At 40.5% G+C, this 14,101-nt stretch overlaps 2 protein-coding genes across 4 annotated transcripts; both read right to left on the reverse strand.

Annotated features, from left to right (window-relative positions):
- Positions 1-672: 672 nt before the first annotated feature.
- hrh2b (histamine receptor H2b) lies at positions 673-3,377 on the reverse strand. Of its 3 annotated transcripts, none has more exons than XM_037269272.1 (4): positions 3,221-3,377; positions 1,774-2,536; positions 1,077-1,492; positions 673-1,007 (listed from the first exon to the last, which is right to left on the reverse strand). In XM_037269272.1, exons 2-3 carry the CDS (start codon positions 2,392-2,394, stop codon positions 1,103-1,105), a joined length of 1,011 nt encoding a protein of 336 aa, XP_037125167.1. In that variant the 5' UTR covers positions 2,395-2,536; positions 3,221-3,377; the 3' UTR covers positions 673-1,007; positions 1,077-1,102. The 3 variants fall into 3 exon arrangements, with proteins under 3 accessions (XP_037125167.1, XP_037125168.1, XP_037125166.1); XM_037269273.1 differs by adding an exon at positions 2,903-2,943 and having other exon boundaries at positions 673-1,492; positions 3,221-3,365; XM_037269271.1 differs by having other exon boundaries at positions 673-1,492.
- Positions 3,378-5,583: 2,206 nt separating this feature from the next.
- On the reverse strand, positions 5,584-11,358 carry LOC119133870. Its single transcript, XM_037270062.1, has 5 exons — positions 11,030-11,358; positions 10,807-10,852; positions 6,898-9,882; positions 6,496-6,570; positions 5,584-5,908 (listed from the first exon to the last, which is right to left on the reverse strand). The coding sequence occupies exons 3-5, from the start codon at positions 9,816-9,818 to the stop codon at positions 5,701-5,703; spliced, it is 3,204 nt and encodes a 1,067-aa protein (XP_037125957.1). The 5' UTR covers positions 9,819-9,882; positions 10,807-10,852; positions 11,030-11,358; the 3' UTR covers positions 5,584-5,700.
- Positions 11,359-14,101: the final 2,743 nt, after the last annotated feature.

Consider the following 14,101-nt stretch of genomic DNA (forward strand, 5'->3'; position numbering starts at 1 on the left):
TAAGGAGGGTGCGGGTTCGATTCCACCTCCGGCCCTCCCTGTGTGGAGTTTGCATGTTCTCCCCGTGTCCGCGTGGGTTTTCTCCGGGCACTCCGGTTTCCTCCCACATCCCCAAAAACATGCTTGGTGGGCCGATTGAGCGCTCCAAATTGCCCCTAGGTGTGAGTGCGTGTGCGGATGGTTGTTCGTCTCTGTGTGCCCTGCGATTGGCTGGCAACCGTGGGGATACAGCGGTACAGAAAATGGATGGATGGATGGATATAATATTGACAATTTCTTTTACTTAAAAATAATTTTGTTGACAGAATTTATATTCCTTTTGGTCTTTGTCCATTGTCCATTTGAACTGCATAAGTACAAAGGTGCTATGCAATTTCAAATTTTTTTTAGATATAATATTGACAATTTCTTTTACTTAAAAATAATGTTGTTGACAGAATTTATATTCCTTTTGGTCTTTGTCCATTGTCCATTTGAACTGCATAAATACAAACTAACAGAGGTGCTATGCAAGTTCTTTTTTTTTTCTTTAGATATAATATTGACAATTTCTTTTACTTAAAAATAATGTTGTTGACAGAATTTATATTCCTTTTGGTCTTTGTCCATTGGACTGTTTGCCATACAGCAAGGTTACTTGAACAAAAATAATGTAAAAAAAAAAAGTGTGGTAATTTTTTAAAATGTTTTGCTGAAGGCATCATTCAAAAGTGGAAGAGACAAATAACATCTTTTACTCAGGGTTACACTCTTTTACTGCCATCTAGCGGACAAATATGAACAAATATGGATGATTCGGTTACTAAACGTGGTGGTGAATAAATCATTAAATGCCTATCTACTTGTGATCTGCAGTTCACCCCTTTACTCATTGGATCTCTGTGAAGTCAAGCACTTGAATACCACACATGAAAACAACTTGTTGGCCACTCATTCACTTTCACCGACAGGGTCCAGAAGAGATCAAACTTTGAACTGCTCATGTCTCCAAGTAGACTGCTTTGGAAACAAATACAGTTAGCAATTAATTCCTGTTGTCTTTGCTGTTGTTTTCAATGGGTGTGTTGCACTTCTGTGTATTCAAGTTATTCATCTCTGTTTGTTAAACCGTGTCATGAGACACTTGGGAATGTCTTAGTCCATTCGAGAGGGTTGATCTTTTGTGCACTTTCAGTTTTCTGCGTGATGATCCCCTGCAGAATAGCAGCTCTGCATAGGCCTTTCTAAAGTCCCTATTCAAAGCGGGATATAGGATGGGATTCAGGACGGAGTTGAAGTAGCCCAGCCACAGCAGTACCGAGTGAAGTGTAGTCGGGGGGTTCATCTGTTCCTTGATTCCTGTTCGGGTGAAGAAGGTGAAGTAGGGGAACCAGCAGATGACAAAGGCCCCGAGCACAGCAGCAAGTGTTATGGTAGCTTTGTGCTCTTTTGCTATGGCAGCCGTTGATGGCATGCGGGCGAAAGAGGGCGTGGCTGCACGGATTCGTTGCACCTGAGGAATCAATCAATCAATTAGACTTGAATTTCAACTATGTGTGATTGAAATTGTGCTCTCTTCCTTTTTTTCCAGAAGTGCATACAGCTGCCTATCAGACCAGTGCATGGGAAAATCACTGCTAATGTAGCAGATTTGAGTCATCATTGATCTTATATTGTCAGATTGATATTATCAATGCTATAAATTAACAAGACATGAATGACATCATGAATTCAACTTTCTGATTCCAGGCCACCGGGAAATAAAAAGTCCAACCAACCTGTTTAGATACTCACCTGTTGGCGTGCCACTCTGAATATGCAGAGGTACATTGCACACATAACCATCAGAGGAAGGTAAAATGAGCACATGACATACAAAATAATGTAGTTGTTATTCCATTCAAATTGGCAATAGCGTCCCTCCTTGTGGTCTTGCCCCATGGGCCAGTCCAAGTGCTGCACTCTGTAGTCCGCTGTATTCCATCCTAAGTGAATGGGCACAAAAGACACAGCCAGCGACAAGGCCCAGATGGCCATGATGGCCAAGGTCACCCTCGGAGGTGTGATTCTCGATGAGTAACTGAGGGGTGCTGAGATGGCGAGATATCGGTCCACGCTGATAGCCAACAAGCTCAGGATGGAGGCAGCGCACAGCATGACATCCAACGAGACATAGATGTTACACATGGTGCCTCCGAGGGGCCACTTGCCACTACGTAACTCCAGAGTGGCGGAAAAGGGCAGCACCCGCAGGCCCAACAGGAGATCTGTCACCGCCAGTGACACCACAAAGCAGTTAGCGATGCGCCACAGTCGGCGGCTGAGGCCCACGGCCAAACATACCAGTACGTTCCCACTAATGGTTAAGATGACGAATGACACCAGAATAAGCCAATGGAGAGCAGTAGAAATCATGATGTTCTCCTGTGCTGAGTCACTGATACAATGCTGAAGGCTAGCCCTTGTGTATGAAGGTCACAGAATGGGAAAAAATATCTTCCCAAGTACTGGTGTTTTTTTCTTTTCCCTGCTGGGACTCTCTGAGGTCAACAAGTCCCTGATGAAGAAAAAAAAACATTATCATCATGCTGGCAACAAAATGTGCCAGTAACTGATTGTGCATAATATGCCAGAGCAGAATTATTGGTGCTATCAATTACAGCAAGTCGTCCAGGTCCTGAGAAGCAAAGCAGCCCCAGGCCCAACTATACTTTTTCAAGCCAACGTACAGGCATGATATGATGGCTATCAGAAACAGCAAACTTGTTGTTTGTATACTCATTGAGGATGCAAATCAGGTTCCTAGTGATGGATTTTTTTTTGTAAGAGCTCCAACACATTTGCTTAAGCGTGGGCTGTTCTATCCATAAAAAACAGTAACCATAAAACATCCAGGCAAAGCCATGGAGTAAAATAAACATACTCGAGCTGTTTAAGGACATCATGATTTACCCCCTCCCCACCCTACCAAAAATAAAAAATAAATTGTCAGTGCAATGCCATGCTTTTAAAATAACTCCTTTTGGAAACTTGAATGTCATCCTGATCTTGTCGGAGCCAAAAACACAATAGCTGGACTGAAAATGAATTAAATTGTAAATTAGTTAATTAATTTGTTTTAATTAGATCAGGGTTGGGAATCCACAATTTCCTACCATATTTGTGTTTACTGTAACAATCAATAACATACTTAATTTAGCCTCATTCTCCTCATCCAAATCCACAAAAAGGGATGCCTCACCTCATTTTGTTCTGAAAATTTCTTCCCAGATTATAAAAAATATCTGATGCCAGCCAAACGCAGTGGATGATCCCTCTCTCGCTTTCCCCCTCGCTTTTGGTCTACTTCTGATCCTCACTCTCACCCGCGATGTTTTTATTTTGCTCAGACAGCAGTCAGCCAAAAAGGCACCTTCCGCCCATCTCTGGTGAACTTAGTCATAGTTTGGGATTAATCAGTCACTATTGTATCGAGCTTGAAAGAAAAAAGTAATTTTATGATTACTTTAGTAAAAATAGTACATGATTTGTTTTATGCATTGTTATTTTTGTTGAACTTGAGTTCAGTGTTTTGGTTTTAAGCATTTTGAAACAAGATATGTGTTTCTCAACTCCAACTGCTTGTGGTTTTAAAAACACCTTTTAATAATCAGGGATAATATGAAATGGATAATATTAAAACAATCGTATGACTAACTTAAAGTTTGTAGTTTGAAGTCTTCCTCCCAGCCCAGTTTTGGACATGCGACACAACACTCACATTCATCCCAAGTTACATCTTGACTAAACTCGATTGTAGTAATGGATAATGAATGATTGAAATGTGTTTTGAAAAGAACACAAACATGCATGTGATGTTGACCTTTTGTCCAAAATGAAGCCCCACAAAAGGAACCCAGGAAAAAGGAACTCACACGTGCAGGGGTCTCAAACTCCAGTCCTCGGGGGCCGCATTCCTACATGTTTTCCAAGTTTCCCTCGTTAAACTCACATGATTCAATTATCAGGCTCCTGCAGAACGTGAAGATGAACTGATCATTTGAATCAGGCGTGTTTAACGAGGGAAACTTGGAAAACATGTAGGAATGCGGCCCCCGAGGACTGGAGTTTGAGACCCCTGCACATGTGGAAACATAATTTTGTTTGTTGCATTAACATTATTTTACTTATTGTTCAAGGTACGTGAAAAGTATTTTTTGCTTCCAGGTTCTCCGCCAATTTCTTCCATTGCATCTCAAGTGACTACACCACCTGCTGGACATGAGCCAGTACTGAATGGGTGTCACATCTATCATGAGGAATCTGCAGGATTTTTTCCCATCTCCCAAATTCAGCTAAAAGGTCCCCATTGCACGTGTGGACTTGTGGTGCATTGAATGGAAGTTTGGATGGATGACAACAACACAACGCAGCTATGCAAACCTCATAATCAATACTCAGTCCAATTTATTTTAATACCAGCTTGCCAAATATTGGGATTAGTTGAAACTAAACTCTCTTGTGTATGCATGCTGCTGTTATTGACGCTTCATTATTAAAGTTACTTATCATGATGATTATTAATTTTGTTGTGGCTGCAAACTATAGCTGATTATAAGCCAACAACAGCAATTAAAGGAGCCTCCGAGCTGTGTTGGCTGTCAGTCATCCCCTGACGTGTTGTTGAGAGAGACGTGACTGAGCCTGAGGTGATGTTTGAGACTAACAAGCTAATTCTCAGCCTTTCAAGGATGCTGGCCTGAGTTGCTTGATGTTTTGGCTGCACTTCAGCATCTAAGTGGTCTTGTGTCAGCAATTGTGCCTTTATTATCGCAGCTAAATAAAATGTGATATAATATGAAGGGCACGTTTTTTTTTATTTCAGTTTTTTATTTTAAAAGTGAAATACATGCATTATATTGATGCACTACATGAAGCAAAATATTGTTATTTTATTTCAAAACATATTTGTGGTGATAGCTCATGGATATGCAAAAACTTTAAAGTCATTGTCTCAAGAAATTTGAAGATTACAGAAGAAAAAAAATCTAAAGATTTTTTATATAGAAATTGGGAAGGAATTGCTTTTGCAACATATATGTGCTTAATCATTCAATTTATAATCATGAGTTTTACTTTTTTAAATTGAGCCGTGGAAATAAATTAACTTTCCTATGATATGTGCATACACCATACAATATATATATATTTTTTGTTACGATAACAACTGCAGGATGCAACAACAGAAACTCAACCCCAAAAATTAAAAGGAAAGAATAAAGTGTGATTGTATTATTCATACGATTCATTCCAACAACATTAGGCAAGTTTCAAATCTACTAAACAGGCCCACGGCAAGCACTTTCTCAGTCTGAAAATTCCACGATCGTGTCTCTTTTTTGTGGCTTGTCAAATCACATTTTCATCCCACAGAAGCTGATCTCTCACATCTCCAGTGGATTACCAAGCCTCCAAAGACCCCCCTCCCCACCCAGAGGACACTTGACCCTCGGAGGAGGAGTGACAGTAAACCCCGTGCCCTTCTTTGCCTCCCTCCATTCTTTGTCGTCCTCAGGGAACACTGCCACTGAGTCTCTACGTCAACATGACTCATTAGTCGCTTAGACATAACAGAGGAATAATGGGTGGATGATTCTTCCACTCTTCAGTGAAAAAGATGAAAGTTCTGTAAATTTTTTGTCCATTACCAAACCGTTTGGATTTGGATTCCTAAACTTGCTGCTATTTCCTGGGCAGCCACTTTAAGAGAATTTTGTAGAGCTTTTTGCTTTTCTTCTTTGACTTCTTCAAATTCTTCACAGCTTTTCTGAGCAAATTGAAGTTCAGTGCACAAGATTGGGAAACATGGGCAGCTTTATTTCTCCTTGTTGAGTGTAGATTAAGAACCTCCAAGAACCTCCTTTCCTGCTGTCTGAAGTCAAACTCCACACTGAATAGACAAATATTAAACACAAACATTAGACACAATTCAACAACTTGACATTATGTAATAAATATGATCCGTGAAAAAAATAGCTACCTCTTGTCCCCATCTTTTGCCGCTAATTAAATATGTATAAGAAACCACCGTTTATAATGTACTACTCAAATGACCGCCCCACCCCCTTTAAGGAGGCCATTAAAACACTTCAACACATAATTTTAAGATTGAGTAGATCAAGAGAAGACGGCCTCTTCATCTTCATCATCAGCAGCATAAAGGTGTCTCAGGCTTTGCTTTGCAAAGCACCAGTCTTTTTTTTTTTTTCTGTTTAAAGAGATCAGAAGAATTTCAGATTTCCGAGCCTTTCTGAACTTCCTTTCCACAAACAGAATAGCTGGCTCAGGGGATGACAATTTTTCATTCTATTGCCTCCACCTGATGCAATGTTTCATCCTGACGGTGTAATTATGAACAGAATCTATTTATATTGGGCATCGATGATATTTTCAAAAGTATCCCATTTGGTTGAATCTCATTTGTTGCATTAAAGAGCAACCCTAGTCAGGAAAAAAAAAATCCAAAACATCACCAACCTGTAAACAATACAAGCCGTGTTTTGGCAGGTGGAACAGTTTTTGAGGTCCTGTCCCGTTTTGTAGCATTGTTGACTGTAAAAGAAACATAAAACAGATTTATTTAGGCAACTTTTTAAACACTGTGTGGTAAGAAGCGCTGATGTCAGCAATTTAGAAATGCTAAAACACACATTCTGCCAGATGTATAATCAACTCTAGTCTAAAACATGACCGCCGACAGTCGCAGCATATTAATACTCCATTCTGGATGAGAGTGATTGACAGAGACACATTGCTGGAAGCCCATTTAAGCTTTGTTATGTCCTAGTTACATAATAAAAAAATAATTTGAAAATCTACTGTATGCAAATGTTACTGAAGTTGCCTTATGATGTGTGCTATGTGTGCTATTGTTATTACCCAGTGGAAGGATTGTGTCCGGCCTCCAGGTCATGGATGATGTTCAGCAGAGTAGTGATTCTGTCCTTGTTGGCTGCCAGACTGGCCTCCACACTTTCAAGCTTATGCTGTATGCTTGCTGATTTACAGCACTGAGGGGAAGAATGCAGAAACAGCGTTGCTGCTTCATGAGGGTGGCAATGGGCCAGGATCAAGTCCGCTGTGTCCTGCTTGGAGCCAAATTTTGCATCTCGGCTGACTATTGCCTCAGCCTCACTGGACCCGAGGCGTCGGAGGGATGCCCAATTGCAAGGCGTACAAAATTCTCCCTCACTGCAGCATTGGGCTGGTGCAATTAGAGACAAATTTGGGCCTTGGAGAGATTGTTGAAACGGTGCAGCTTTATTGGACTCGAGCCGCTGCATGCGCTCGAGATCATAATGTACATTTCTGTTTGCCAGTGTTGAGATAATGGGCTCTCCTTTTGCAGTGACAGAGGTTGTTGGATAATTTGGACGCGTCTGTTTATCTGCATTTGAGTCAGCCGTACTGTTTGCATGCATGGGTGACATGCTCAAGGCAAACTTTTCTGTATTTGAATCCATCTGCTGTTGCTGCTGGGCTGCTGGGCATGTAGCACACTGTCCCTCGTGATCTACTACCGTGCTTCCTTGATTTTGTTCACCCGCTTGTTGTTTTGCGTTCATGCGACCCTGCAGACAAGAACCGTTTGACTTAATTGGACAAATGTTGTTTTGAAGAGTTGTGTCTTGCGATGGAACTGAATGTTCTTTTGACACATTACACAGTATATCGTTGATTAGATCGCCACGCAATAGCTTTTGGTTACTACCCAATTCACTAGTCTTGCTTGAATTGTTGGTTCTGTTTGGAATGGTTTGTGTCACATTTGACACAAAACCGTTTTTGGGCACTTTTGACAGCAGTGCAGTCGGAGTTACGTGTCTCTGATTTGGAACAACAAGTTCGTAAGTGGGTTCAGATGTGATGTCGCTTTGTGTTTGGCAAGGCTTGAATTTGTTAGCAGAGGGAAATGTATGAGGATTAATTGATTTGTTGTGTTCGTGTGACACATTGCTTGTTTTAAGTAAGGAATTAAAGGACACGCTCGCGTTCTTTTGGGTTAGTTTTAAAGTGGATGAAGGGTGAATATTTGAAGAGGTCCTCAGGGCTGTGTTTCTGTACAAAGCATAATTAGTAGCTGTGGAGATGGGAGCTGACATCCCCAATTTAGAATCAAGGATTGCGCAAGATGCATTTAGAGATGTTGTGTTTCCGCAATGTGTTAATTCAGAATGTGAGGACACTGGACGTTTCGGGGCATCTAAAGGTTTAGGATCATGCTTGTCACTTGAATTTGTATTTTCTTTGAAATTAACACTATGTTTGACAACCACATTGCTGCACGAGCTTAATTTTTCTTGCAGTGTCTCAACTACATCAAATGAATTGGATTTCAAGGGCTCTGATAATCTGCTGGAATATTTATGTGATAGTGAGTCATTTTTTGTTTTTATTTGTTGTGCTGAATGCGTCGAGTTCTGTGTTCCGTGGTGCAGAAACACTGTGTTGCTCGGTGTAGGTTTTGCGGACATGAGTGCATTATTCAATGTTTGGACGGTTTCGGGGATGCAAGCTGATGCGTTTCCTTTGCATGTTGTGTACAAATGAGATGGAGTGTTTTCTTGTGCGGCATGTACAGATACACAAACTTTTTGCAGGGCCTTATGTTGGTATTTAAAAGGAGTCTGTGTGTGCGGGGAGTTTGATTTAGTAGCTGTGGCCATAAGAGGAGTCGATGGGAGACTTCCCGTTTTTTGGGGAATTTCATTGTCAAGAGGCATATTTGTTAAAGTGTCTAAAGGATAATCCTTTCTTGTTTCAATTTTGGCTTTAGTGATAGTGATTGCATTAGCGTGGATGGCCTGAGAATCGGTTGAGGCGACGTCATGTCCATGCGTAGAAAACTGTCCTTTAACTGAATGGACTGGACATGCAGGGTGTCGTGTTATTTCATGTCTTGGTGCTTCGTGAAGATGTGACCCTCGCTGAGGGCTCGCCTCTTTTTCTCCGTGAAGAGAATTCTCAAGGAGTTGATGGTTGCTTGGTTGGATATCGGTCTCATTACGGGGCGACTTGCTGGAGTCGTGAGCCGAATTAAATAGTGTAACTTTTTGGCAAGCAGGAGCGGTGAGAATTTTCTTCCCTAAAATCTCAACTTCCGCTGTTCGTCTGCCTCCACACTGGTTGCATATATTTGGTGATCCACGGGTATGTTTGGGAGCAGAAAACATCAACATATTCCTCGACTCAGTGTAATGGGTGTGCAGTCTTTTTTGGTGTCCTCTGTGAGTTGGGGTGGATTCATCGTTATCAAGGCTAATGCCACCCATGGCCTCTGAATCAACCACACTACCGTTAGCGTAGCGAACAGTAGGTTTTGTTCTTGGAGCCACTTTGGTTGCAGTTCGTGTAGAATGTGGGGTGGACTTGATCGTTCTAGGAGTGCAGTGACTGTCCTGACTGCACATAACATCCCCTAAGGTCTCTCCTACAAGTTCTTGAAAAGTCACTTCCTTTTTACTTCTCAAGTCTCCATTCCTTGTCCCATTTTCTCTACCACTGTTGGTTAGGAGTAATATCTCTTTGTACTCCTTGGTAATGTAGCTTTTTGTCGTGCGGGCACTGTGATCTGATTGCGTGTGGAGTTTATACATGAGCTGTGCGCACCGCTCGGAAGGTGCTCTGCCTATCCCTGGGGATGTTTGCACGCCAACGCTGCTGCTCTGAAGACCCCACGTTTGCAACTGCGCTCCTCCGGTTGCGTCGCCTCCAGTTGTCCTCCAGCTACGTGCCCCCACCAAGGCTGGGACGCCTAAAACTGGTACGGGAGTGGTCAGGTCAGCTGCTCGTCTCCCCATCCTGTGGCTGATTGTTTCCAACGTTTTACAATTTAAGGGATCGTTTGTGTAGCATTTAATACATCTGGAAGCACAAGAGGAAAATGCTTACAGTTTGGAGGAGCTGCCTGGGAAGGATTGCACTACACTATAAAACTATTTTCAGCAAAATTATCCAAGACAGCAAATATTTAGCGAATAGTTATACGAATGAACTGAACATTTGACATCGATTTTGCCCTTTGGAAACAAATGGGATTTTTGTGGAACAACATACAAATGCAAAAGACCAGATTCTCCATTGTGTAACAATTCAAACCTACAAATATGAATTAACTAGTCTGGATTTGTTATCAAATGACACAAGAAGCACCCTCAGTTATTGGAAACCTTTGTCTTTCTCATTAGATTGTTTTATATCTAAATATAACTCATCTTCTTCCCCAATTTCAGATACCATAAACAATGGAACAAAATAATCTAATGAAACACTAACTGAAACTACTATGTCACATTATGAGGGGAAGAGGATCCAAACACAGGGAAGCAAGAATTTGGGGCTGGAGTTCAACCCAAAAAATGATTTCATGTAAAGAAAAAAAAAGGTAAACAAAGTAACACTGAGGGTAGAAAACCAAAATAAACAGGAGTTCAAAACAACTGGGAACAATGTATAAAAACAAATACTTGGACTTAACATGATGTGACACAGACAATCAACCGAAAAGAACTGAATAAAAACGGGAGCTAAATACAAACAAACCAACGAAACAACGAAAAACACCTGGATGAGACACAAAGGATAGGAAGAAGCTGATTGGGCGGCACTCGGGACACACAAGATTATTGGGCACAATAACTTGACAAAACAAAAATCAACTACAGGGACACGAGGAAAACAAACTAAAGCCTAAATCAAAACCAACTCAAAAACCGAATATGCGCTTGCAAGAGTTGATATACGTGTCATAACTTTAACATGAATACAATGTGACAAGACTCCTCTCACCCTCCTCTTCCTCCGCTTCACTGACTGCCATCCAGACATGCCATAACTGCAGAAAGAACACGTAGTCAGTTATCCCTTTAGGGACTGTTAATTTGGGTGGCCATGACTTGAACTCTATGTGTTGTCTTTGAATAACTAAAGGTTGTAAACAGAGTCAACAACTAACTTCATGCAATTATAGTATCCTTTGATCAAGATAGAAAATTCAACTTTAATATCATACCTGATTGATGTCCATTTCTGAAGAACTCCTCCAGAGCCCTTAGGTGCGGAGCAGCTTAGATCTTAAAATAATTATGGAACAGTTATCCACTCCTGAAATGTGAACCCTGTTTTGCAAACAATTCATTTCTGATTTAATCTAGTCGGAGTTTATATTGGCACTGCTTTTTGCTCATGTCCTAGTCTCGATACTACTCTATGCTGCCCTCCAAAACACTCTCGGTCTCGAGTGGCTTGCGTCTTCTCTCTTATTCACTCCCTCTCTATTATCTCCATCACAGTCCTCTCACCTCCCAGCAGCAAGCATCCTGATCTACAGCTGGGTCGAGATTGGGGGCAAGAGAGAGAGAGAGAGAGAGAGAGAGTGAGAGTGAGAGAGAGAGAAAGGGGAGGTGAGGGAAATGGAATAGGGACCGTGTCTAAATTACCATTATTAAAAAATGGGAAATGCATTCAAAAGAAACAAATATTAACAAGCAAAAAAACCCATCATATAAAATCGGTAAACCTGCTACATTTATTTAGCAAGACTACGCAGCAACTAAAATCAGTGATGAAATGCTGTCATATGCCGAGCAAGAAGATCTGTTGCAGTTCGAGGAATGGTTCCTCTGCCCAAGAATGCAAAAGTAAGAGTCCTGGTCATACCTTTCCTGACTCTCAATAAAACAGTAAAAGTAAGCAAATTTAATTTCCTGTCACTTTATTTCCAACTTCTCATTGCTCCGTCACTTGACTTTTTCAGCTTCTGTTTTTTCAGATAACATACCTTTGCCCCTTCATTTTCCCACCTCCTTTTTGTCCACCGACTGACAGTATCAACTCTGCACCCTCCCAATTAGCCGGCCTTTGTGAGCACTTATTTCTCCTGTCACTGAAATGATTAAAACAGACCATACTGAATAAGATTTTATATGACGCCTTTGTGTGTTGCCTTCATTAGAGCTTGCTCATAGTCTATTACTACCGATGCGGCAAACAATGAAACTTCATTGGTGCATGGAAGATTGTTCCTTAGCCCCTAGGTGAACACTTCCAGTAATAATGTAAGACTGAAAATGTTTAGCCTGGCATAATTTCCTGGGTACAACTGTGTACTGTAAATTATTACTGGCTGTATTTGTTTATGTGGCTCTTAATAGCTTGTTTTGCTTTCTTTCCAACTTTCAATGAAGATTTATGCACACCATAACGATATGATGATTGGCATAAAGATTTTAGCAATCACAAACACACATACGTACATTTGTTTTTCTTTAATCTATTGTTTTGTATGTGGGATTTCATTTTGGCCGTTGCTAATAGAGAATAATGTGCATTTTTTTGTACCATTGGCAGGATAAATAACAGCCTTCCTCATGTCTAAGGAAATTAGTCAAATACTGTACCAATATGTAATGTGCTTATGAACACCAGTGGATGTCAGCATTGTAAGAGAGATGGACTCTGGGAGGAGTAGAAAGGGGAAAAAATGCAATAAGATGAAAGTTGGGAATGTTCTTCAGTCTACGTACAGATGGCGCACATAACACACAAAAAAATAGCAGACGCCCCCTCACAGACAGTAATTAACATGAAAGCCCATTGTTCAAATGGAAGAGTGGATTAGACTCCCATGTGAGCACGGGCGGGCGTCCTTGAATACCCACCAGCTTGCGCTGATGTGCGCTGATCATGCTTTTAAAATGGATTATTTTGATTCAGTTTAAACACGAGCATTATTTGCTGCAAACTTGCAGCATCTTGGTGTAAAGGAACTATGTTGAGATGAGGAGAGGAGCTTTAGGTATAGTGTATGTCATCATAATCCTACAATATGTCAGTTTGAGCTTGGAGTGCTTTGCCTTGTGTCACCTATTGTCAATTCAAAACATAGTAGAGCTAATTCAAGATTCAAGAGTTTTTTATTCGCCATGTTTGAGCGTGCCAAACAAGGAATTTGTTAATCTGTTCAACATTTAGGTGACTCACACTCAGTGAGTGATTCAACACTCAGGACATGTGAAAAATGGCAAAAACAGTGTAGACAAATTCAAAAAAGGTGTGAAGAGCAGGATGTTATTGCACAGTAATGACTCAATAACATCTGGATCTGCTGGGCTACAGCTATAAACAAAATGGAACTGTATTACAAATTAAGTTTATATGGGATCATTCATCCTGAATGTGACAAACTGGACAGAAAACAGAATCAAAAGTCAAGTTTGAGATATTTAAGAAAACCTTTATTTGTGACTTTTTAACAAAACACATTACCAGGTTGATGAAGTCATTAGAACCACTATTATCACCTTAACAATAAGCAGGTGTACAAAAGAAGTTTATGAACAGATCTGCACTGTCATTAGCATGTGCCACCCACTGTCACACCCAGTGACTGACAAATATTCACTATACACGAGCAGAGAATACATCAACTTTTTTTTTTTGTGACATTTTATCTATTTTGGATTTTTTTGGTCTTCTTTTTCAACTTTTTTTGTTTTCATTAAGTAAGGAATAGTTATGGAGGGTGTGTACATGAGTTCACAACAGTGTTTGTTTGATCATTTCAAAACTTCAAGGGTCAATTTTCTTACCAATGTAAACCATATGCCAAAAAAAATATTTCATAGCATAACACAGTAGCATCATGAATATACAGACGAACCAGTGCTATTTTTACAGGATAAAAAAAAAAGTCATACTTTTAGGTTTTGCCACAAATTCGAGTACCGTATTTTCCGGACTATAAGGCGCACCGGACTATAAGGCACACCTTCAATGAATGGCCCATTTTAAAACTTTGTCCTTATATAAGGCGCACCGGACTATAAGGCGCACCATTAATGCATCATGTCAGATTTTTAATCCAAATCAAATCATTCTCCATTTTATGTTTTTTATTTCAACTTCAGACGCAACAAATTACTTTATAATCACAAAATAATGATCCATAGTCTTTTTGATTCATGATTCATAGTCTTCAGCGGGCCACTTATGATTGATTTCATGACACAATGCTTCGGGCCAGTTTAAATTTAGGAATTTGGTCCATATATAAAGCGGACCGGACTGTAAGGCGCACTGTCGG

The sequence above is a fragment of the Syngnathus acus genome, chromosome 14 (genome assembly GCF_901709675.1).
Source record: "Syngnathus acus chromosome 14, fSynAcu1.2, whole genome shotgun sequence".
In the NCBI taxonomy this organism is placed as follows: Eukaryota; Metazoa; Chordata; class Actinopteri; order Syngnathiformes; family Syngnathidae; genus Syngnathus; species Syngnathus acus.

Bases quoted from the DNA above. Each gene is read 5' to 3' on its own strand.
- hrh2b (XM_037269272.1), bottom strand. From the start codon at position 2,394: ATGATTTCTACTGCTCTCCATTGGCTTATTCTGGTGTCATTCGTCATC. The intron at 1,493-1,773 runs GTGAGTATCTAA...TTGATTCCTCAG, and splicing joins TCAGAGTGGCACGCCAACAG to GTGCAACGAATCCGTGCAGC.
- LOC119133870 (XM_037270062.1), bottom strand. From the start codon at position 9,818: ATGGGGAGACGAGCAGCTGACCTGACCACTCCCGTACCAGTTTTAGGC. The intron at 6,571-6,897 runs GTAATAACAATA...TTTCTTTTACAG, and splicing joins GGACACAATCCTTCCACTGG to TCAACAATGCTACAAAACGG. The intron at 5,909-6,495 runs GTTGGTGATGTT...TTGTCTATTCAG, and splicing joins ACGGCTTGTATTGTTTACAG to TGTGGAGTTTGACTTCAGAC.